We start from the raw sequence: 26,370 nt of genomic DNA, 5'->3' as shown, positions 1-26,370 counted from the left end.
CGGTGTATTTATATGAGTGATTGCTTTGTGTATTTTGCTAGTTTCTGCTCGTTCTAGAAAGAATTTTCTTAAATTGTCTACCTGTTCATAATGTAGGTTTTTTATGTCGATAAATCCCCTTCCCCCTTCCTTTCTGCTTAATGCGAATCTTTCTGTTGCTGAATGTATGTGATGTATTCTATATTTGTAGCATTATGATCGTGTAAGTGTATTGAGTGCTTCTAGGTCCGTGTTATTCCATTTCACTACTCCAAATGAGTAAGTCAAGATTGGTATACCATAAGTATTTATAGCCTTTGTCTTGTTTCTTGCTGTCAATTCTGTTTTCAGTATTTTTGTTAGTCTTTGTCTATATTTTTCTTTTAGTTCTTCCTTAATATTTGTATTATCTATTACTATTTTTTGTCTGTATCCTAGATATTTATAGGCATCTGTTTTTTCCATCGCTTCTATGCAGTCGCTGTGGTTATCCAATATGTAATCTTCTTGTTTAGTGTGTTTTCCCTTGACTATGCTATTTTTCTTACATTTGTCTGTTCCAAAAGCCATATTTATATCATTGCTGAATACTTCTGTTATCTTCAGTAATTGGTTGAGTTGTAGATTTGTTGCTGCCAGTAGTTTTAGATCATCCATGTATAGCAAATGTGTGATTTTGTGTTGGTATGTTCCAGTAATATTGTATCCATAATTTGTATTATTTAGCATGTTGGATAGTGGGTTCAGAGCAAGACAGAACCAGAAAGGACTTAACGAGTCTCCTTGGTATATTCCACACTTAATCTGTATTGGCTGTGATGTGATATTGAGTGTGGTTTTCCAATTTTTTATTACTATGTTTAGGAACTGTATCAATTTAGGATCTACTTTGTATATTTCCAATATTTGTAGTAACCATGAGTGGGGTACACTATCAAAAGCTTTTCGGTAATCAATGTATGCGTAGTGTAGCGACCTTTGTTTAGTTTTAGCTTGATATGTCACCTCTGCATCTATTATCAGTTGCTCTTTACATCCTCGTGCTCCTTTGCAACAGCCTTTTTATTCTTCATTTATAATTTTGTTCTGTGTTGTATCTGTCATTAATGTCTGTGTAATGACTGAAGTTAATATTTTGTATATTGTTGGTAGGCATGTTATGGGGCGGTATTTAGCTGGGTTTGCTGTGTCTGCTTGATCTTTAGTTTTCATGTAAGTTATTCCATGTGTAAGTGTATCAGGGAATGTGTATGGGTCTGCAATGTAACTGTTACATATTGGCCTTTACAAATGTGTGTGTGTGTGTGGGGGGGGGGGGGGGGGGGGGGGAGGGGGGGAGGGGGGGGGGGGGGAGGGCGCGCGCGAGCGTTCACCTGTCCTTTTTTCCCCCTAAGGTAAGTCTTTCCGCTCCCGGGATTGGAATGACTCCTTACCCTCTCCCTTAAAACCCACATCCTTTAATCTTTCCCTCTCCATCCCTCTTTCCTGAAGAAGCAACCGTCGGTTGCTAAAGCTAGAAATTTTGTGCGTTTTATTTATTGTGCCTGTCTACCGGCGCTTTCCCGCTTGGTAAGTCTTGGAATCTTTGTTAAATAATTTAGTTAGATGTGAATGTGTTGAGGTGAACTTCTTTAGCCAGAAATTTGCTATTTTATCTTTTCCAGAAGCTTTCCAATTGTGAGTAGAATTAATTGCTTTGGTGACTTCATGTTGCAAAATTATCACTTCAGGCATTTGTGGTATCATCTTCTATGTGTCTGTTTCTGCTTCTATCCACCGTGCATGCCTGTTATGTTGTACCAGGTTTGACCATATGTTGCTCCAGAAGTGTTCCATATCTGTTATTGTTATTATTATTATTATTATTATTATTATTATCATTATCATTATTAGCAGCCTAGCCGATAGCTTTCTTCAAAGCTATTGTAACATTACAGGACATATTGGGACATATTGAAGTATTCGATACTGTAGACTTTTAGGGGATGTCGATACAGATATGCAAAATGTAAAGGGAAACTTTGGTGATGTTTAAATATTGTACTGTGTCAATATTAGGACATTTTGCACAGAAAGAACAAAAATAGAATTAATGTAAATATATATTAGTGTTAGTAACCTATTTTCATTCAATTTTGTAATTATATTTCATTTTGTAAAAGAAAGACTCACTGTTTGCTGTAGCTCTGATTAATTGTATAAATTAACAGTTTTGAGCTAAATTATTTCGTATAATATGGACAAGATACTTTAAAAAAAAAAACTCACCAGCTAAAGAGAAAGTCTGTAAATGAATGTTTAATGCACACTTCTGGAATTTTCTATGGAGAAATTCTATATCATGATCGCAAAAATACGAAAACTTGTGAAAACTGTTTCATAACCTAATTTCGAAAGAAGATTTGTATCAAGAAATATTGCTAAAAAGATTTATTTACATTTTGAAACACGATTTAAATCATTTTACATATAAATAGTTGTTCTAAATCACTCAAGAAATATCCAGAATCAAATGTCAAGATATTTCTGGAAACATCGGTACAAATCTGGTGAAGGTTATCCAGAAGCTGGTAGAAAAATGTTATAAAATCTATTTGGAAATTATGCTTGTAAGAACTTATATGTACTGATCCTTTTACTTACTTTAATCTGTACTAAAATTCTGTAATGTCTAATTTAGTTTTAAGTCGTGAATTGCTAGCATATTGTAAACAAAACATTGTCAAAGACTCTCATTGTTTGGAAAGATATTAATACACCTAGGAGTTGTCAGTTGCCAGTTCGGATATGCAGTGCGGTTAGCTCTGAGAGTCAGTTGTTGAGTCTGTGAAGTCTGTCAGTTCTGTTTGTAAATAAACGTCTGTAATGAAGAATTACTTGTTGTCGTCAATAAGAACTCAAGACCTTTTGCACAAAGCAGACACCTCCTAATGCAACGTTTTAATTTGGTTGAGGAAGCTGGGATCGCTATAAGTGCAAACAAATTGAAGTGGAACGTTTTAATTTGGTGTTGAGGAGCTGAAATGTTATACTATGCAGTGAACAAAATTTGAATTCGTGAAAAGCATTAAGTCTGTGTTTTTTTGCAATACTGAACTCTTACAACATGTCTTCTGTTCTTAATTTTCTCACCAGAATTACACAGGAGAGCATCTGTAGACAACATTTTTGGGGGTGTACACTTAACCAGTTATATATTAAAAACATCAAATTAATCATTAATTTGAAAATGTTTTTAATATATTTTTCCCATGTGGAAGTTTATTAACCTGTTATATATATTTTTATTGAGTAGGGAATGGTCTGTCTGACCACGGAGCACAATTAGCCATACTAAACATTGTATCTAATTACAAAGAATTGGTGAGATGTGAAACAGACTTATTCATTAATATGCAACAGAAAGGTTAAAGGCAGCCTTGCAGGAAGAAGAGTAAAAAGATATGTATAATGCTACAGGTGTTGACCAAAAATTTTATGTCTTTATGGATGGGTTAATTGGTGTGTGGAACACCATCTTCATTTGGTGTTTCTGAGAATTTGTCTATCTTTCCAGGTAATGCAACACAAAATGGAATAAATGCAATGGTTACATCATCTTGAGATTCCTTTTTTGTTTCTGTAAAACCTGTCACACTCTCACACAGAGAAAATGTATGCAACCAAACATCTCTAGCAGGAAGAGGGTTATCATATGGAAACTGGGAGAAGATCCAGATATTGTGCTCTTAAGAGATGTCAAAGTAAATGCAACTGTAGTCCTATCTCATCAGCATAACATTGAGAAGATATAAGACCAGTTAGAAGACAATGCATATCAGAAGATCAACTCAGATCTATCCCAAATGCAGTGGAGGCCACACCACCTCTCCAATAATCCACACTTGCAAGACAGCACTGTTAAGTCATGGGATTTTGTTAGCAATATTGGTGCCCGTGTTTATTCGCTTTGCTAAATACCTGAGCAAATATACTTAGCCCTTATTTCAGAAAACATCCAGATCATATTCGCAAATCCATGGATTTTGAAGAATATTTTAACGACTGCAAGCTTAAGGATTGTGACATATATGTGAGATTCAATGTTGTTTCACTTTTCCACCAGGATCTTTGGAACTCACTGGCCAGAAATTACACACACTCACAAGAATCATGTCCTTATAATATTGATACATGGGGTCTTAACCCCTCTGTGACAAACAGATGTGTCAACCAAGAACTTGAACATCTGAGGACACTGAGTGGCAAACTCTGAGAGCATCATGTCTGACAATGACTGTACAACCTATGGAAACAGGAGAGAAACCTCAGGAGAATGTTGCCACCACATCCATCCCATTTTGTGGCGCATTATCTGGAAAGACAGGATGAATTCATCATAAATACCCTGTGAAGACAGTCTTCTGCCCACCAGTTAAAAAGCGGGCATTGGTTGGTAGTGCAGAGGACAATTTCGGACTACGAGAGTGTAGATTCTATCATACACACTGCCTGTGTGTCCAAGAACATCAACAAGACACCAGATTGAAGTAACCTAACAAGTCAGCAGTCATGGAACACTGCTTATCAGGATTACAGCAAATGGACTGTGTCCTTACTAAGGTTCTGACACAAGAATGTAGCTTCTGGGACTTTCATTAAAGAATCTATTGAGATTCAAGTAAGGGAACTGTCTGAACAATTGTGACAGTTGCTACATCCTTAATAAGCCCTGAGAACTCACACTTACTCTGATTTCAGAAGAGTTTTTCCACAGAATACACCATATCTCAATCCACAAATCATATTATACAAAATTTGAACAGCAAAATACTGCCAACTGGTCTCTTCTGTGACTTGTTGAAAGCTTCTGATTGTGCAGTTTCTTCCAGACGTACTCTGTGTATTACAGTATCAGAGGTCTTCCTGGTGACTGATTTTCATTCTGTCCTACTAAAATGATGCCGAATGTTGCATTAAGAAACACAGGGAATGTACATATTGAAGCAGCATCTTGAAAACAGAGCAATATTACTACAGGTGCACCACAGAGATTGAGATGGAGACCCACTCTTGTTCTTGTTACACATACATGAGCTTACATTATATATCTAAGAAACACATGGAGTTCTCTTTGTTGAGGATGCAAGAATTATTATCAAGTCTGAGGGAGTTGCTTAAACACTTGATAATGTAAAATAATATTTTCCCAGAAATTAACAACTTGTTCTCTGCAAATGGACTGTCATTGAATTTAGGTCAACCATAAAACAAGCAATTCAGTAGCCCATCAGTCTTTATCACACTACTTGAAATTATGCATCAGGATAAATAAATAAACGAAACAGAATATTCTTAGGTGTACATTTTGATAAGAACTTGAAGTAACATGTTGCAGTCCATCTTATATGTCTGAGCTCTGCACATTTTATGTTATGATTAATATCAAAGTTTGGAAACAAAAAGTCAAAGTTTTCGTTCACTAATAACTTATAGTACAATATTCTAGGTAGCTTGTAAGTGAGGAAAAATCTTTGTTTGACAGAAGAGTGCAACTGCAATAAAATGCCTGCTCTAGAACATCTTGCAGACAATTGAGAATTTAATTGACAATAAAGTTGCATGTGCGCGAGTGCTCACACGCACATGGTTGTAATTATGATTATTTTTTAAATACCTCAACTGACTGCTCTAAATAATTATTCAATCTGATTTTCTTTAGTAGATTATTCGAACAAAATTTTACAAATTACAAAAAGGTTCCCCTGGTTCTTCACTTGTATCTGCCAAGATGGCAATCGAGGACATACTTCAGCGATGTATGACACTTCACATTTTGGAAACATAAAGTTATTCGCAATTTCTTTATAGTAGTCAGATTCATAATTTCCAAGCACAGGCATACACGGACTTGAAGGCATTCCATGTATTTTTTTCAGTCTCACTTAACAAGTTGGTGAAATCTGTATCTTGCGTAAGCTCTCATATTTGGGGGCCATTACATACTCCCTCTTCAATCTTCACACTGCTGAAGTTGCATAACTGTCTTTAAGACGCGCATAAGCTTCCCTTTCTTTGGCCAGCCCTTTTACAAATATCACCATTAACTGCATTTTAATATGCAAGGGTAGGAAATACGTATCTTCAGGGTTCACTAACAACTCATACAACACTCATCTTACTTGGAATGTACGAATTTCGCTTAGGCAACTCTTACGTAATGTTCTTTCTTGTTGTGGCTGTCCCACTAGCATGGAAAGAAGTAGTACTTTGTCTAATCTAGTTGCATACCATTCAATAGCCCTTTACTTTCAGATTTGCACACAATTCTCAGGTATTCATATTATAGAGTAAGTAACTGACTGAGTCTTGCATAGTTTCACAAGTCTCTTTCGTGTTAACCAAGGATCGGCAGAGCTGAGGAATATTTTGTATCTTTACAAAGGAGGACTGCTGTTTAAACTTGATTTCAAGGAACTGATAAAGAGCCTCCATTCCTCAGGGTTGTGAACATGACGCAATGCTCCAAACAAACCAACATGACGCAATGCTCCAAACAAACCAACATGACGCAATGCTCCAAACAAACCAACATGACGCAATGTTCCAAACAAACCACTGACTGTCAGTACAGTACACGAACTTACTCTGGTGCCTCCTACACGAAGTCATTTTAAAACCCTGAGCAAGTTAATTCCATCCTGGCAATCATGAAGCCAGTAACTCAGATTGTGCCTATGACAGATTAAAGACCCTACAGAGGTGATATTGACTGAGGTCATCGATCCCATCAGATTAGGGAAGGAAATTGGCCATGCTCTTTCAAAGGAATCATCTGGCATTTGCCTGAAGCGCTTTAGGGGAATCACGGAAAGCCTAAATCAGGATGGCCGGGCGCAGGCATTGCCCTCCTGAATGCGAGTCCACTGTGCTAACCACTGCACCACCCTGCTCCATGAATAGCACCATCTGACTTTGTAGAATACTCTCTCATTTTGGTCAAGCAAAAGTATTAGTCAATGGCATGATCCTGCTATTCACGCCACACCATTGTTAGCCTAAATGGCATTGATGCTCAAGAACTGTACAGCCACTTACGCAAGTTACTTGCTCATACATAATAACAAATATACGAAGCAACAGACTTATCTTGGTTCCCAAGTCTGCAGTCAAAATACAACTCACATGCCTTCTTAACTACAGGAGTATGATATACTTCTGACTTTTCACTATATATTCCGCACATATGTAACAAAACTTACTGGGTTTATTTACACATTATCTAGACAGGCTGTACAAAGGTTTCTGACAGAATACTCACAATACTAACTTCACATTAGCACAAAACACAATATTATAGTAATTGCCATTACAGTGTAGCACCAATACTCTTTCTGCAAAATTGCAGGGAAACCCACCAGGTGGCAGCACACAGCAGAATTATGACAATTAACATTAGATGGACAAATAGAAATCAGATTACACAGAGAATAAAGTTTCCCTGTTGCATGTGAACTGAAACTTATTTCCATTAAATTATATCATATTTTCACAACAGCAAAAAAACTGATATCCAGAAGAAACTGTATTTCAAGGAGAAAAACTAAAATAAAGTACGAATTCAGCATATGAAAATTAATCATAATTAACTAGTTCCATGCAGAGGACAAATGGTGCATTATGCAGTATTATTGAAATGTACACTCCTGGAAATGGAAAAAAGAACACATTGACACCGGTGTGTCAGACCCACCATACTTGCTCCGGACACTGCGAGAGGGCTGTACAAGCAATGATCACACGCACGGCACAGCGGACACACCAGGAACCGCAGTGTTGGCCGTTGAATGGCGCTAGCTGCGCAGCATTTGTGCACCGCCGCCGTCAGTGTCAGCCAGTTTGCCGTGGCGTACGGAGCTCCATCGCAGTCTTTAACACCGGTAGCATGCCGCGACAGAGTGGACGTGAACCGTATGTGCAGTTCACGGACTTTTAGTGAGGGCGTATAGTGGGCATGCGGGAGGCCGGGTGGACGTACCGCCGAATTGCTCAACACGTGGGGCGTGAGGTCTCCACAGTACATCGATGTTGTCGCCAGTGGTTGGCGGAAGGTGCACGTGCCCGTCGACCTGGGACCGGACCGCAGCGATGCACGCCAAGACCGCAGGATCCTACGCAGTGCCGTAGGGGACCGCACCGCCACTTCCCAGCAAATTAGGGACACTGTTGCTCCTGGGGTATCGGCGAGGACCATTCGCAACCGTCTCCATGAAGCTGGGCTACGGTCCCGCACACCGTTAGGCCGTCTTCCGCTCACGCCCCAACATCGTGCAGCCCACCTCCAGTGGTGCCGCGACAGGCGTGAATGGAGGGACGAATGGAGACGTGTCGTCTTCAGCGATGAGAGTCGCTTCTGCCTTGGTGCCAATGATGGTCGTATGCGTGTTTGGCGCCGTGCAGGTGAGCGCCACAGTCAGGACTGCATACGACCGAGGCACACAGGGCCAACACCCGGCATCATGGTGTGGGGAGCGATCTCCTACACTGGCCGTACACCTCTGGTGATCGTCGAGGGGACACTGAATAGTGCACGGTACATCCAAACCGTCATCGAACCCATCGTTCGACCATTCCTAGACCGGCAAGGGAACTTGCTGTTCCAACAGGACAATGCACGTCCGCATGTATCCCGTGCCACCCAACGTGCTCTAGAAGGTGTAAGTCAACTACCCTGGCCAGCAAGATCTCCGGATCTGTCCCCCATTGAGCATGTTTGGGACTGGATGAAGCGTCGTCTCACGCGGTCTGCACGTCCAGCACGAACGCTGGTCCAACTGAGGCGCCAGGTGGAAATGGCATGGCAAGCCATTCCACAGGACTACATCCAGCATTTCTACAATCGTCTCCATGGGAGAATAGCAGCCTGCATTGCTGCGAAAGGTGGATATACACTGTACTAGTACCGACAATGTGCATGCTCTGTTGCCTGTGTCTATGTGCCTGTGGTTCTGTCAGTGTGATCATGTGATGTATCTGACACCAGGAATGTGTCAATAAAGTTTCCCCTTCCTGGGACAATGAATTCACGGTGTTCTTATTTCAATTTCCAGGAGTGTATTTGTTGTTATCCTGATAGTTAATACATTTATTCCACTTAGCCGTTTAACTTCTGGTGCAGATTTTCAATGCTTTGTCATATTAAGAAACAAGCTCATTTCTTGCATTGAGAAACGTTTATAGCTACAAGTTCATAAACATTAGATAGCATAGACTCCAAAAAGATTACTGATGATTTGAAATTAGGTGTTTTCCATTATAAAAATTAAATTAATTATAGCATGTTTTAACTTGAGTGAAAGAAGTTCTGAATTTGCTACAAAAATTAAAAGTGAAGCACAGTCTCAAATTTGCCAAAATCATACAATTTTATGAACTCAAAGCTCACTTTAAAAGTTACAAATATTTAAAACTTTTTCTACATTTATGAATTCAGTTTTTTAAAATGAATCTTACTGGGAAATCAAATTATTCGCTTGTGTCTGTGTATGTATGTATGTATGTATGTATGTATGGATGGATGGATGTATGTGTGTGCGCACGCGTGAGAGTATATACTTCTCCTTTTTTCCCCCTAAGGTAAGTCTTTCCACTCCCGGGATTGGAATGACTCCTTACCCTCTCCCTTAAATCCCACATCCTTTCATCTTTCCTTTTCCTTCACTCTTTCCTGACAAAGCAGCCGCCGGTTGCGAAAGCTCGAAATTGTGTGTGTGTGTGTGTGTGTGTGTGTGTGTGTGTGTGTGTTATTTTATTGTGCCCGTCTACCGGCGCTTTCCCGCTTGGTAAGTCTTGGAATCTTTGTTTTTAATATATCCGTACTTTGTGTTTAATAAGTCAATATCCTACTATGAGTTACCAAAGCAAAACTTTTTTGAGCCTGTTAAAAGCATTTTCATAACTATTAGTTCTAAAATTTTATACCAATAATTTACAATAACAAGGATATAAAGTGAATTTCGTTTGTAGTGCCAAGGTCATTGTAGTCTCTCTTATTTGTAATCTGCTGTGCTGGTTCACCAATGTACATGACATATGTCTGATACTTCTGTACCACATCTCAACAACTCACGTTTCTTCTGCTCATGACTTCACGAACAGTAAAGCTTTTCTTTATTTTTTTCTACATTATCTGTTTTCTCCCTTGCTTCTTTCCAGGTTCTGTACAGACATCCCTATGTATCTTACCATTTCTTTGTCTCTTTTTAACTACTTTATCACAACACCCACAGCTTCACTGGATTCCTTGCCTCATTGAAACTACAATTTCTCACATTTTCTGATCCAAATGGTTATATAACAGATTCAATTTAAGCCCAAGATGTACAACTCAGAATGCCAAATGACAAAATTTAAGTATTTATACTTCTTTTTCCATTTTGGACTACTTTGTACTCTCGCAGTCGCCTTTCCTTATGTTAAGCTGTGTCCTGGCTGACACTTGACTCTTCTTGAATAAGAGTGTCGCTCAAATCACATTCCAACTTACTGATTCTGGTTTTTGTACTTTCCCTGAAGCATGCTAAATCACCACCACCATCTCTCAACGCAATCATGGCAAATTTCCTCCACCAATGTCATCCATCTGACCTGGCACATCTCCAATGACCTTGACACCGAAAGAACATTAAACACCAACCTTCTTCCTTTCTTTACTGTGCAAAAACTATTCTTTATTTGTGAAAAACTGTATTCCATAACTGTACAGTTAGCAAGCAAATGTCTTATTAACAACTAAATTTGTACATACCTTGAAATAATCACCAAATGACCAATTTCCCAACATTTCAAAAAATGTATGATGGTAAACATCTTTACCAACATCATCCAAATCGTTATGTTTACCTCCAGCTCGAATGCACTTTTGGGTATTTGTAGCTCTGATCCATTTTGACATTTCACTGTTGGGATCCACATTCCCCAAAAATATTGGTTTAAACTGGTAAACAGGAAATATACACCGGAATAAGTATTCATCTACACAATTTTTTACATTTCAACAAAATCTCAAAACTGGAAATAAAGTTAACAATATGAAGGTGTGCTCTAAAAAGCAATGTCAAAAATGATAGGAAAAAAGTGAAGGGAGTTCCTTTTCAAGTAATCTATATCATATATACAACAAATATATTTCTCCAACCGAAAACACTTTTGCCCTCAGGCAGCTCTTTCTGATTTCAATAGGTTTTATGAAGTCAGCTGAAGTTTTTGATACCAAGTGTCAGCTCTTACCTGTCACAATGATGATATGGTGTGTGGAATCATATGGAAAGTTTTTCGAAAGCTGTCAAGTTTGAATGAGAAAAGAGGGTGTTTTGAAGCAATTATTCTGTTTAAGTTGGTACTTGCTTGTGAATCAAAGTCAGGATAGCTGCTTGATGCATTATTTGTAAAAAGTCATTGTATGTGTCAGTTGTGAGAGAGATCCAATAGTAATGTCGCATGTTCATTGAGGAGATGTGCAATTCCATGAGCACAGTAACTTGCCTTCTGAAGTATGGTGTACTGGTATAATAAGTCGTATCTAAGAAAATGTGCAATGCTTATGAAAATGGCCAAGTGTCTCCCTCCAACAGCAGCGATGGTGATCAATTTGGTGGTGAATCTGGTTTAGGCTGGTGACGTGTGTCAATGTTTTCTTTGACATGTTACTTTTTCTATAACTCATCCATGCGATTTTTTGTCCTTGAGGCAGCTGTCAGCGATTGTTCAGTTATTGATTGGTTCTGTTTGTTAGGGTTTATTTTAAAAGGAGTCTTTTTTTTTAATTTTAAAACTTTTTTTTGCATGGTGTAGAAAAAGGAGTACTGGTTGGTTTTGGGACAGGTATTCTCTTTTATTACTGTATACTCACCTTTTTGTTGTAAGGTCCACATACTGATTTTGGTATCTTCTTTTTTTTAAAATATGGCTGTGTTTTTTGATAGGCATATATGTTGTTAATATGTGGGAATACATTTTTTAAGATTTTATTAGAACTATTGATGTGCTAAGGGTGTATTGTGGATATCATTTTAGCTATACATGGTGTTCAGAAACAGTCTGGAAAGTTGGTAAGGGTGTTGGAGGGTGGGTTGTTTTGAGAAATAATTGTTAGGAAAAAATGGTATGTTTCTGAGTTAATTAGCATTGAAGTTAAGCAATCAGGGCATTGCATGCACACATTCAAGTGGCCGTGTTCTTATAGCATAGATGATAGCGCACGAAACTGCTCACACTTTCACTCGGGTACAATCCTCACTATCATGCCACATCCAAGTTTTGTATCTCTCCTGTTCAGTATTAGGAAACATAACGAAGAACACGTTTGGTGACACCATCAAAGGCAGAGTGCTGACTGTCTAACTTCACTGCTAACTGACTCAGAAACAGTGTAACATACACAACCTACTCTGCAGCATACTTAAAAGCTTTCCAAACTGCTTCTGACCACCCTGTATATGCAAATTGAAGTGAATGACACCCGATACATGCCCGTATTGGTGTATCATTTGGTTCCTATGTTAACACTGGTTTTTCGTTGTGGTAGGTGCTGTGAAGTTCATTTTACCTACATAGGTTAAGGGCAAATAATGATACCACTCAGACTTCATTAACGACTTACTATGTTTCAGATACTATTGTTTCATGGTTGATGGATATTGTGAAGTACACTGCAGCTATAAAGGTTACATAAATTGGAAGATACCATAATTTCTGTCAATCCTCCTCTAAGCTTTTACTTTTGAGGGTTAGTCCATTTTTCGGCACCTGTCTTCAATTGCGAGTGTGTTGTCTCTAGCAAAGAACAATGGACATTCATAATTTCCTTTGGTTTGTAATTTGCTTCCACTGGGATAGAATTTAATGATGTCACCAGAGTGATAAGTGAAATTGTAAATGACACAGTCTATATCAATTCAGGGAGGCTAGGAAAAAATCTTAACTTCTTAGTCTAAGATGACATTGAATTAAGTATACGTTAGAATGAAGAACTAAGTAATGAAAATGTACTTTTTGTTTTCTACAACAAAATTCTGCTCCGAGATACAGCCCTCCAAAGATGACACAGCGCATACCATTTTGAAGATGCGAATTTTGGAAGAATTTTAAAATGCTGTATCTCTGGAACAGTTTTAGATTTGTGTGTGTGTGTGTATGTGTGTGTTTTAAATCCTCTATTTGGACTTAACTGTCAAAGTTCTTTTGCTATAGCACTGTGAACATTTTTATATAATGTATGGAAAAGATTTTTTTCAAAAATGCCAAGCCATAAAATTTTGATTCTTTATCTGTTAATTCGTAATATACACTTCTACATTCCCTGAAAAGGAGAGCTTCCACTTTTGGGTTGAACAGTTTTTTTTTATAATTAATTGGAATTTTTGCCATACATAAAACCTGTCTTATTACCACATCATCATAAAAATCAAAACCTAGCCTTATTTAACATAATTTTAGATTTGAGAGATGAGTAAGAGACTCATTTATCAAGCATTTTAAATGGTTCTAAAATGTATGTGAAAGGTCCAACAACTTTAAGGTTTCAATTTATACAACTTCTGTGCATTCTGTTTTGTACTGAAATTAGCCAGTCTATGAACTAAAGATGTTTTCCAATGCTTCAATATCTTACTTTGCTAAAGAGTGATGCCTTCCTGATGAACCAATAGAAACTGGAGCACTTCAAAACATTGTGAGCAGGAAGTGAGCACTGATGGTGGTGTTGCTGTCCTTCAGCTGGAAACCTATATCCAGCAGCTGGTCCATGTGGTAGCATTAAGTTCAATACAATTTTGTTTAACTCATAACTAGCATCTACAATCTCTGCAATCCACCAGTCACAGTCATACACACATGCCACAAACATACCTCTTCTCAGGCTGTGAATCTGAATATTATCCTGCTGTTTCTGAGGTGTTGGCTGAACAAAGTTTCTTCTTTCTTGCTCTTTAAAGTGCAACCAATATGAATTCGCTCATCACTTTGAGCCCAAAAATGAGTCTTCTGAAATCCTAGTAGTTTGTTTAGACCATTCTTCTTTTTTCTGTTCACAGAATTGTTCAATTTCCTCTTTGGACAAAAGAATGAGGGCTGCGGATGTGTAAGATTTTACGACTCTCAAAGTCTTCGGCATTCTGAATCAAGCTGTATTTGGTCTGGAAAGATTACGTTTGGTAGCATGGTGCTTCAGCAGACCGCCTACAGCTTCACAAGGCCCCTTCCTGTGAGCAGCAGCACTGTATATCCAGTCAGTTGGCACAAGCGACTTACTTAGTTCAAACAGCTGGCAATGATTTTTAAAATGACTAGGAACACCATCAGAAATGATGATTGTCTTCTCTGCCTCTGTTTGCAGTTGAAGAATTTTGCAATTGCTAGCAATTGTGTCCTGTGTCGTCACTTACAACTACAACACTTGCGGTCTTGTTTCAAAAAAAATGTCATTCCTATAAAAATAGAAACCTGGTCATTACTCCCATCATACCCTTGTGGGAGAGTTACAGACCAGTTCTCAGCAAAACCACAGTGAAGTACCAAACATAGTTCTTCAGCCTGTACACAACCTCTCACTTCTGCAATGTGTTGCAATTTCTTCAGATGCTGATGTGTTACTGTTTTCACTGACCATTTACTATGTTCATCAATGAAACTGTCAAAGCCAACAGTTTTCTCAATTTATTTTCCTCACATGTCACACACGTAATTTCTGCAGTGTTATCTGCTTTGTCTTCCACGCCAAGTGTCTGTAAAGACAGTCCTCCCTTTCCAGGGCAGTCATCACATACTTGAAACAAACAAGTCTCTCGCTTTATGCCACAGACTACTAATGTCTTCACTTGCCCAACTAAGGTGTCATATGTCATATGCTCCAGGAAGTTCTTCAAAGTACCCACACAAAGTTAAAAATTCGTGCAGTACGCACATAGACAGACATCTCTAGGTGGGTGTGGAATTACCCACTTACATCGTAGTGCATAAAATTTTGATCTTCCCGTCATGTACCTCTTCACTTTCACAACTTTTTTACCTTCAGCTCTTACAGTTATAGAGCATATTTTGTTGGCACTCTGGCGAGAACAGTCCCATTTATAGTCCAGATAAAATGACTGCACTTTTCTAACTTAAGCTGCTTCTATAGGATGACCATAATAAGGATCTGGTCTTTCAAAGACTCATTTTACAGACTTCACATTTCCTGATTTGCCTACCATGAATTTGATATTGATGGAACATGGCTAAAAACTGTTTTCTCTGAAAATATCAAAAGTGTTAAAACTTGCAACTTTTCACTTTAGGATGCACAGTATGCAACAGCTCAATTGATATTCGTGAAAAATTCCAGGCAAGAGATGCAAGAGTGCTTTGATTCATTTTCTTCTAAAGATGGAATTTCTACTTTGAAGAGGGGTCAGTTTTGTTGTAGTGTATTCATCCACAGCTTTAGTAATTTCTCTGCGGTTTCTTGATGCACAGAGCTTATGACTACTTCACCGGCCATCGTTTCTTAACAGGACTGACACCTAGTTCTGTACTTGACTAATTCAAAGTATTTAATTCTTCCTCTATTTGTCTTATATATCACTCTTTTGTGGATGTGTAAATTGTCAGAACACTTCACTCTCCTGTGGCCCCTGTCAAAAAACATTTCAACTGCCTTTTTCACAAAAAACACTGCAGCTGTGTCAACTGGCAAATTCCTCATGAAAACACAGAACTCACTAGATGGTCTCATATTTCTCAGAAGCCTCTTCAGTAAACAAATTAGCATTGAACGACTACAATAGAGAAACCTGCAATGAACAACCACAACAAAGAAACGGACAAGAAACTACAACAAAGTGTAAGAAATATCTGCAAGAATGAAAGTGAAAAGACATAACTGCAACAAAGAAAGAGACAAGACATAACTGCAACAAAGAAAGAGACAAGACATAACTGCAACAAAGAAAGAGACAAGACATAACTGCAACAAAGAAAGAGACAAGACATAACTGCAACAAAGAAAGAGACAAGGCGTAACTGCAACAAAGAAAGAGACAAGGCGTAACTGCAACAAAGAAAGAGACAAGACGTAACTGCAACAAAGAAAGAGACAAGACGTAACTGCAACAAAGAAAGAGACAAGACTTAACTGCAACAAAGAAAGAGACAAGACGTAACTGCAACAAAGAAAGAGACAAGACGTAACTGCAACAAAGAAAGAGACAAGACATAACTGCAACAAAGAAAGAGACAAGACATAACTGTAACAAAGAAAGAGACAAGACATAACTGCAACAAAGAAAGAGACAAGAAATACCTGAAACAAAGAAAGTGACAATACCTGAAACAAAGAAAGTGACAAGAAATACCTGCAACTAAGAAAGTGATAAGAAATAACTGCAACAAAGACAATAGAAATTAACACTGTAACAAAGAAATTAGCAAGAAAGATCCTCAGTAAAGACATACATTAACTATGAAAAAAAAAAAAAAATATATGTTTTAAAATAAAACCTATCCAACTTAAAAGTGGGAACTCTCCTATGCAGAGAATACAGTACTACATAGTACTAATCAACAGGGCGTTTTTGTAGGTGTTGTTTTGATGGGTGCTCCCTGGTGGTGTGTTTGTGTGTTGTGTATTAGGTGATGTTTCTGGTTTACTTTGCTTGTGTGGCGTGTTTATAGGTGGCTTATTGTTGCAGTCGATGGTTCTCTCTGGTGGTGTGTATATGGGTAGGGTGCTATGTGGCTTATGGGGTTCATTTACGTGGCAGCATTGCATGTGTGTGGTATCAGTGGTGACTGTGCTTTCAGCGGAATATTGTTCAGTGAGTTAACGATTTTGGTTTTGTTATGTCGATGTTATTGTAGTTTTTTTTCTGTTCGTCGTGTGTGAATTTTGGTAAATCATTTTGTTTATGTCTCTGGTAGGTATGGATATGATGGTTGGTTGGTTGGGTGTGGGATTGAAGGGACCAGACTGCTAAGGTCATCGGTCCCTTGTTCCACGATAAAATCACACGAAATAAAAACTGTCAGTCGTTAAAAACGGAGAACTGATACAAGGGAGGACACGATACAAGAAAGACAGACAAAGACCAGACAAACGGAACTAAAATCACACCGAGTGTGAAGGTGGTTCGCCGACCATGAAAATAAGGAAAAGCCAACCACCAAATGACATTAAAACCCACAGTTTAAAACCACAGGCCAAAGGCCCAAGTCAATACAGGAAATAAAAGGACAAACACTCAAATCATACGATAAAAACCCCCTGCCCGAATAAAACTCAACACGAGGTCCGCCATAGCAACGTCATCACCTAAAAGGGCAGGGAGGGTAGCAGGCAGCGCAAACGTCTGCCTGAGTCCTGTTAAAAGCGGGCAGTCCACCAAAATGTGGACCACCGTCAGAGCTGCCCCGCAGCGACATAGCGGTGGGTCCTCCCGGCGCAACAAATGGCCGTGCATCAGCCACGTGTGGCCAACGCGCAGCCGGCAGAGGACGACAGAGTCCTTCCGAGAGGCCCGCATGGAGGAGCGCCACACACCGGTCGTCTCCTTCACCGCCCGAAGTTCGTTGGGCGTGGGCAGGGTGCGCCACACGTCACCCCAGGCACCAAGCACTTTCTGGCGCAAAAGCGACAGGAGATCACACTCCATTAGGCCTGTTTAGCCAGTGTGTCAACCCGCTCATTGCCCGGGATGCCGACATGACCTGGGGTCCAAACAAAGACCACGGAGCGGCCGCAACGGGCAAGAGCATGGAGCGACTCGTGGATGGCCATCACCAGACGGGAACGAGGAAAGCACTGGTCAAGAACTCGTAAACCACTCAGGGAGTCACTAAAGATGACAAAGGACTCACCTGAGCGGGAGCGGATATACTCTAGGGCGCGATAGATGGCAACCAACTCGGCAGTGTGTACATTGTTCCCGGATGCCAGTGACCGTTGCTCACAATGATCCTCTAGAGTAAGAGTGTAACCAGTGCGACCAGAGACCATCGAACCGTCGGTATAGGCCACGGCAGATCCGGGAAACTCGGCAAGGAGAGAAACAAAGCGGCGGCGGAGGGCCGGAGGAGGGACCGAGTCTTTCGGACCCTGTGACAAATCCAGCCGAATGCATGGTCGGCGCACACACCAAGGGGGCAGACGGAGATTGGCGCGGAAAACAGGTGGGAGAGGAAAAAACTCAATCCCACACAGTAGAGCCCGGATGCGAACCGCGATTGTCTGGAAGATGGACGATCGAGTGCGGGAACAGGAGACGGCAGTTGGGATGCCCTGGCAAACTACAAACGTGGGCAGCATAAGCGGCCAGAAGTCGGTCGCGCCGGATCCGCAATGGAGGAACACCAGCCTCCACAAGTAAGCTGTCAACAGGGCTTGTCCGAAATGCTCCTGTGGCGAGTCGGATCCCGCAGTGATGGATGGGATCCAGCAATTGCAACGCTGATGGCGATGCCGAACCATAAGCCACACACCCATAATCAAGGCGGGACTGGATCAGCGCTTGATACAGCCGGAGAAGGGTGGACCGATCGGCACCCCATCCGGTGTGGCTAAGGCAACGGAGAGCGTTTAAATGCCGCCAGCATGTTTGTTTAAGCTGCCTAATATGAGGCAGCCAAGTCAACCGGGCATCAAATACCAGTCCCAAGAACCGATGCGTTTCTACCACAGCAAGAGGTTCACCGTCAAGGTAAAGGCGTGGCTCAGGGTGAACCGTGCGACGCCGGCAGAAATGCATAACGCAGGTCTTAGCGGCCGAAAACTGGAAGCCGTGCGCTACAGCCCACGACTGCGCCTTGCGGATAGTGCCCTGCAGCTGGTGCTCAGCAACTGCAACTAGCTGTAGTAGAGGCAGAAGTCGTCTGCATGCAACGAAGCTGCGACGGACGATCCCACCGCCTCAGCGAGCCCATTGATCGCAATTAAAAACAGGGAGACACTGAGGACAGACCCCTGTGGGACCCCGTTCTCCTGGACCCGGGAGGAACTATGGGACGCAGCAACTTGCACGCGGAAGGAACGATACGACAGAAAATTCTGAATAAAAATCGGGAGCGGGCCCCTAAGACACCACCCATGAAGTGTGGCCAGGATGTGATATCGCCAAGTCGTATCGTACGCCTTCCGCATGTCGAAGAAGACGGCAACCAGATGTTGGCGGCGTGCAAAGGCTGTACGGACGGCAGACTCTAGGAAGACCAGATTATCGACGGCAGAGCGGCCTTTACGGAACCCGCCCTGAGACGGAGCCAGAAGGCCGCGAGACTCGAGGAGCCAACTCAACCTCCGGCTCACCATACGTTCTAGCAACCTGCAAAGAACGTTGGTGAGGCTTATGGGGCGGTAGCTGTCCACCTCCAGCGGGTTCTTGCTAGGTTTCAACACGGGGAGGACGATGCTTTCTCGCCATTGAGACGGGAACACACCCTCAACCCAGATGCGGTTGAAAACATCTAGGAGGCGTCGCTGGCAATTCACAGAGAGGTGTTTCAGCATCTGGCTGTGGATGCGGTCTGGCCCAGGAGCCGTATCAGGGCAAGCAGATAGTGCACTCTGGAATTCCCAGTCGCTGAAAGGAGCATTGTACGACTCCGCGTGGCGCGTGTGAAAGGAAAGCCTCCAACTTTCCAACCGCTCTTTCCGCCAGCGGAAGGCCAGTGGGTAATTCGTAGATGCGGAACACTGAGCAAAATGCGCTGCTAACCGGTCCGCGATTGTGTCGGAGTCAGAACACACCACGCCATTCAGCGAAAGCCCAGGGACAGAGACAGGTGGCCGATAGCCATGGAGTCGCCTAATCTTAGCCCAAACCTGCGATGCAGAGGTATGGACGCCAATGGTGGAAACATACCGTTCCCAGCACTCCTGCTTCCGTTGGCGAATAAGGCGTCGGGCACGGGCACGGAGCTGTTTAAAAACGATGAGGTTCTCCAAGGACGGGTGCCGCTTATGGCGTTGAAGAGCCCGCCGGCGATCTCTAATCGCCTCTGCGATCTCGGGCGCCCACCAAGGCACAGTCCTCCGCCGAGGGGACCTGGATGAACAGGGAATCGCAGATGTCGCCGCAGAAACGATGCCGGTGGTGACCAACTGAACCACCGCATCAATGGTGTCATGGGAAGGAGGTGCGATAGTGGCGAGAGAGGAGAACAAGCCCCAATCAGCCTTATTCAGAGCCCATCTGGAGGGGCGTTCAGAAGAGTGACGCTGTGGTAGTGACAGAAAGATGGGGAAATGGTCACTACCACATAAGTCGTCATGGACACTCCAGTGGATGGATGGTGAAAGTCCGGGGCTGCAGATAGAAAGGTCGATGGCCGAAAATGTGCCATGGACTCCGCTGAAACGTGTCGGCTCTCCCGTGTTTAATTGGCAGAGGTCAAGCTGCGAGAGAAGAGTCTCGACATCTCTACCCCGGCCAGTAATCGCGGCGCTACCCCACAGGGGGTTATGGGCGTTAAGGTCGCCCAGTAACAAAAGGAGGAGGCAGTCGTGCGATCAATGCTGCCAACACATGACGCGAGACATCACCATCTGGCGGAAGATACAAACTGCAGACAGTAATAGGCTGAGGCGTCCACATCCTTGCAGCGACAGCCTCTAAAGGTGTGTGAAGAGGTACACATTCACTGTAGACAGAGTTAAGGATGTAGACGCAGACTCCACCAGATACCCTCTCATAAGCTGCCCGGTTCTTGTAATAACCCCGATACCCACGTAGGGCAGGGGTCCGCATTGCCGGAAACCAAGTTTCCTGTAGGGCAATGCAGAGGAAAGGGTGACTGCTGATGAGTTGGCGAAGCTCAGCAAGGTGGTGGAAAAAAGCGCTGCAGTTCCACTGGAGTATCGCTTTGTCCATGTCCGAAAAACGCGTGAAGGGACCGAGGAGGCAGATCACGCCACTGGGTCACCTGCTGCCACCGATGGAGGACCAGTACAATCTGCTTCCATGGTGTCTGAGGGTCCGGCGAGATCCAGGTTCTCAGCGGACGCCCGGATCTCCACCTTATCCTCGGACGCAGGGCCTGTAGGGAGCAGTGGGGTGGATGCCACCGCGTGTCCCTTGGCCTTAGAGGTCTTCTTCTTCGTCTTGTGTCTCTGGTCCTTGGGTTTCATTGGCTGGGAGGGCTCCAGCGAGTCAGTCTCCGGGACGGAGGAGGAGCGGGAAGCCCTACGACCAGCCGCTGGTCTGCTTTTCTTCCATTGGCTGACGTCACCCTTCCCAGAGGTGGAAACCTGGGAAGGAAGGGACCCAAGGGACCCTTTCCGTGCTAGTCGAGCCGGGGAAGTTTGAGGCTTCCCCAGCTTAGAAGTGGGGACTGATGTCCCCGATGGTTGGGGGGTTGCTGCTCCTGAGGCAGGTAGTGCAGGAGCAGCAGGGAGTGAAGTGCCCCCCACCATCAAGGGGGCAGGTGTAGCATTCCGGCTCTGAGAGGTGGCAGTCTGAGGGAGAGCTAATGGGGCCATAACAGTAGTAGCCGCGGCGTAAGAGGGAGTCATTCGAACAGGATGGAGGTGTTCGAACTTCTGCCTGGCCTCAGTGTATGTCAGGCGGTCCAGGGTCTTATACTCCATGATTTTGCGCTCCTTCTGGAAGATCCTGCAGTCCGGCGAGCAAGGCGAGTGGTGCTCTCCGCAGTTTACACAGATGGGAGGCGGAGCACATGGAGTATTGGGATGGGATGGGCGTCCACAATCTCGACATGTGAGGCTGGAAGTACAGCGGGAAGACATATGCCCGAACTTCCAGCACTTAAAGCACCGCATCGGGGGAGGGATATATGGCTTGACGTCACAACGATAGACCATCACCTTGACCTTCTCAGGTAAAGTATCACCCTCGAAGGCCAAGATGAAGGCACTGGTGGCAACCTGCTTATCTCTTGGACCACGATGTGCGCGCCGGACGAAGTGAACACCTCGCCGCTCTAAATTGGCGCGAAGCTCGACATCGGACTGCAATAGAAGGTCCCGATGGAATATTATGCCCTGGACCATATTAAGACTCTTATGGGGCGTGATTGTAACCGGAACATCCCCCAGCTTGTTACAATCGAGTAACCGGCGGGACTGGGCGGAAGACGCCGATTTGATCAAAACCGAGCCCGAGCGCATTTTGGACAAGCCCTCTACCTCCCCGAACTTGTCCTCTAAGTGATCGACGAAGAACTGAGGCTTCATGGATGTAAAGGATTCACCATCAGCTCTCGTACACACCAGGTAGCGGGGCGAGTATGTTTCGCTGGCATCTAGTCTTTCGTTCCTCCCATGGTGTAGCCAGGGAGGGGAACGATTTGGGGTAATATATAGTTGCGTTGTATTGAGCCCTGGAACGCTTAGAGACTGCTGGCGGCTGGCCGCCAGCAAGAGATTATGTACCACGCTTCATTGCGGGTCATCCGCCCTGATGCCACCTACTCCGACCAAGGGCCCTCCCCACGGGCGCCACCCAGCCTCAGCAACGACCACCTGGCAGGATAGCCATTGCCGGGAGTCCCAATGCCCCAAGGAGATAGGCATCTACTCCTTGGCATACGTGGGGAGTTAACGGCGCTGGCATCAGCAGAGCGATCCCTGTGTAGTCAGGGGGCTACAACCAACAGGGTACATGGCGGCCCCACCACAACGGACTGGCTACCGTGCTGGATTTCAGGTGATGTAGTCCAATATCGTCATTGGCGCATAAAGCGACACAGCATAGCAGACTGCAATAAACTGCACCCAAGAACAAATCCACACCCAAGAAATGGTAGGTGAGCGGGACTGCTAAGTGATGACGACAAACCTGGCTAGAGATGGTAATGCAGGATGGACACATCGCTCCTTGTAAGGCGCCCTTCCCCAATCGGCTCGCTCTTCGGAAAATTTAGAAGGATGGAGGTCAAACCCGTTAGGGGACCATCTCACAAGGCCAAAACGTTTGAGACTCCTTTTAGTCGCCTCTTACGACAGGCAGGAATACCGTGGGCCTATTCTTACCCCGAACCCACAGGGGGATATGGATACGACTGACAAGGTCAACAGTCTTCAATTGTCAGTAATGATGGGGGACAGTGTGTTGTCTCTAATAAAAATTCTTCAGCTATTCAGCCTGTTGGCTGAAGTTGTGAAGTGTTCAGCATGCCGTGAGGAAGTGAGGCTTACTAAAGTTCCGGCGTCTCGGATCAGGGATGGCTATATGTCGAGATAAGGATAATAGGTCAAGGGAAGTGTTCGATTCTAGTTCTGATTTTATAGGATTTTTTTTTCTTTTTTTTGGTGGCAAGATTAAGTTTGGTGGTGGTGGAGAAAGTTTTGAGACTTATAGGGTGGTATCAGTAGTTGCTGTTGACCTATATAGGTCATGGGAAGTGTTCAATTCCAGTGGATATTGTTTTTGATTGATTTTGGGACAGTTGTGGTCATTTTATTTTATTGTTTTAGTTATTTGGTTTAGTGGCGTGTGCTTATTTTTAGTTTGTCCCCACCTAAAAACCCCATTTCCCCTGCTTGTCCCATTAGTTTCATTATATTTTTGGAGGAATATGTGTCTGATGGTTTTCCAATCTATTTTTCTGTTTGTTGTCATGTTTACAAAATGACGTCATAGTCACGATATGGGAGTTGTTGTGAATGGTCGTTTCCGCCATATTGGTGACATCATTGGTCAAAGCAGACAGGTGGAATCAGATGTTTCCGCTAACACAAAAAAATTTACTTTTCTGGATTGGAATTAAAAAAAAATCTAAATTATAAAATGGTGTTCGCACTGTCATCTTTGGAGTGCCTGTGTCTCGGGGCAGGATTTTTTTTACGTGAAAAGAAAAGAATAATGTTTATTACTTACTTCTGAATTTTAACATATGCTAAATTCAAGTGCCTAAAGTGATACAGATTATTCCAAATAATGTGTCAAAGTGGGTAACTGCAGTGTTGGACATATGATTTTCTGACCACACTAGGCATCAATTTGTATCAGCAATTTTATTTTTGTTTTGATATTCACTGGCTTTGCCAACTCTCAACCAAACTGTCACATTCCAATATAACCTAGGCCTTGAGCTTCACAAAAGGTAGGTTGGTTGGTTGGTTGGTTGGTTTGTGGGATTAAAGGGACCAGACTATTATGGTCATCGGTCCCTTGTTCCATAAAAACTAAAACCACCCGAAGAGAATAAAAAACGAACAACAGGAAAGACAGCAGACGAAACAGGACATGAAATACTCTGACAGAGACCAGACAAAACAAATTAAAACACACAGTGTGACGGTGGTTGGCCGACCGTAGAGAAAAAGAGGAAAAGCCAACCACCAAGAACACTTTAAAAACTCAGTTTAAAATCAGAGACTAAAAGCCAGAATCAACACTAAAAAGAAACAACACTCAGATTAAAGGATAAAAACCCCCTGCCCGAATAAAACACAAAACCAAGTCCACCATGGCAGAGTCATCTGATAAAAGAGCAGAGAGCGTGTCAGGCATTGCAAAAGTCTGCCTGAGCACGGTTAAAAGGGCGCACTCCGACAGAATACGGACCACCATCAAGGACGCCCCACAACGACAAAGAGGGGGATCCTCACGACACAGTAAATAACTGTGCGTGAGTCGGGTGTGGCCAATGCGGAGCCGACAAAGGACGACTGAGTCCCTGCGGTTGGCTTCCATGGACGACCGCCACACAGTCGTCGTGTCCTTGACGGCACGGAGTTTGTTAGGGGTGGTCAGACTGCGCCATTCAGCATCCCAAAACGAGAGAACTTTGCGGCGTAAGACTGCCCGCAAATCAGCCGCCAGGAGGCCAATCTCCAGAGATGGTGCACTGGTGGCCTCTTTCGCCAGGCGGTCAACAGTTTCATTGCCGGGTATACCAACATGGCCTGGGGTCCAAACAAAGACCACAGACCTGCCGCTACGGACAAGAGTATGCAGGGACTCCTGGATAGCCATCACCAGACGAGAACGAGGGAAACACTGGTCGAGAGCTCGTAAACCGCTCAGGGAATCGCTACAGACAACGAAGGACTCACCTGAGCAGGAGCGGATATACTCTAGGGCACGAAAGACGGCGACCAGCTCAGCAGTGTAAACACTGCAGCCAGCCGGCAACGAACGTTGTTCAGAATGGTCCCCTAGAGTTAGTGCATAACCGACTGGACCAGCAATCATCGAACCGTCGGTGTAGACAACGCCAGAGCCCTGATACGTGGCCAGGATGGTATAAAAGCGGCGTCGGAAGGCCTCCGGAGGGACTGAGTCCTTCGGGCCATGTGCCAAGTCGAGCCGAAGGCAAGGGCGAGGCACACACCACGGGGGTGTACGCAGAGGGGCCCGGAAAGGAGGTGGAACAGGGAAACACCCAAGCCAGGAAAGAAGCTGTTTCACACGTACGGCGATCGGACAACCCAACCAGGGCCGACGTTCTGGCAGATGAACGACTGACTGCGGGAAGAGGACACGATAATTTGGATGCCCGGGCAAGCTAAAAACATGGGCAGCATAAGCAGCCAGTAATTGTTGGCGTCGTAACTGTAGTGGAGGGACACCTGCCTCCACAAGTATGCTGTCCACAGGGCTGGTTCGGAAGGCACCAGTGGCAAGGCGTATCCCGCTGTGGAGGATTGGGTCCAGCACCCGCAATGCAGATGGAGATGCTGAGCCATAAGCCAGACTCCCGTAGTCCAGACGGGACTGGATTAACGCCTGGTAAAGCAGTAGGAGAGTAGATCCGTCGGCGCCCCACCTGGTGTGGCTCAGGCATCGCATAGCATTTAGATGCCGCCAACACGCCTGTTTAAGCTGCCAAATATGAGGCAGCCAAGTCAACCGGGCATCAAAAACCATCCCCAAAAACCTATGTGACTCCACCACGTTAAGAAGCTCGCCGTCAAGATAAAGCCGCCGCTCCGGGTGAACAGTGCGTCGCCGGCAGAAATGCATAACGCAGGTCTTGGCTGCGCAAAACTGAAAACCACGCGCTACAGCCCAAGACTGCACCTTACGGATTGCGCCCTGTAGCTGACGTTCAGCAACTGCAATGCCAATAGAGCTGTAGTAAAGGCAGAAGTCGTCAGCATACAGGGAAGCGGAGACAGTATTTCCCACGGCCGCAGCGAGCCCGTTAATAGCTATTAAAAACAGACACACACTGAGAACAGAACCCTGTGGCACACCGTTCTCCTGGACTTGGTAGGAACTATATGAGGCCGCGACGTGCAAGCGGAAGGTACGATACGACAGAAAATTGCGGATATAGATCGGCTGAGGGCCCCGAAGACCCCATCCACGAAGCGTAGAAAGGATGTGATGACGCCATGTGCCTTCCACATGTCGAAAAAGACAGCAACCAGATGCTGACGGCGGGCAAAGGCAGTACGGATGGCCGACTCCAGGC

General features: G+C 43.6%; 1 protein-coding gene across 1 annotated transcript in view; it reads right to left on the bottom strand.

Annotated features, from left to right (window-relative positions):
* LOC126325453 (alanine--tRNA ligase, cytoplasmic) overlaps nt 1-26,370 on the bottom strand; it is a 185,721-nt gene that overhangs the window by 152,112 nt on the left and 7,239 nt on the right. The window contains exon 3 of the mRNA XM_049995175.1: nt 10,766-10,954. Within this exon, the coding sequence (XP_049851132.1) occupies nt 10,766-10,954 (189 nt within the window). The remainder of the gene's footprint in view (nt 1-10,765; nt 10,955-26,370) is intronic.

Source organism: Schistocerca gregaria, chromosome 2 (genome assembly GCF_023897955.1).
Source record: "Schistocerca gregaria isolate iqSchGreg1 chromosome 2, iqSchGreg1.2, whole genome shotgun sequence".
NCBI lineage: Eukaryota > Metazoa > Arthropoda > Insecta > Orthoptera > Acrididae > Schistocerca > Schistocerca gregaria.
Note: the sequence above shows the minus strand (reverse complement) of the source record. Positions and strands in the feature narration are given on the sequence as shown.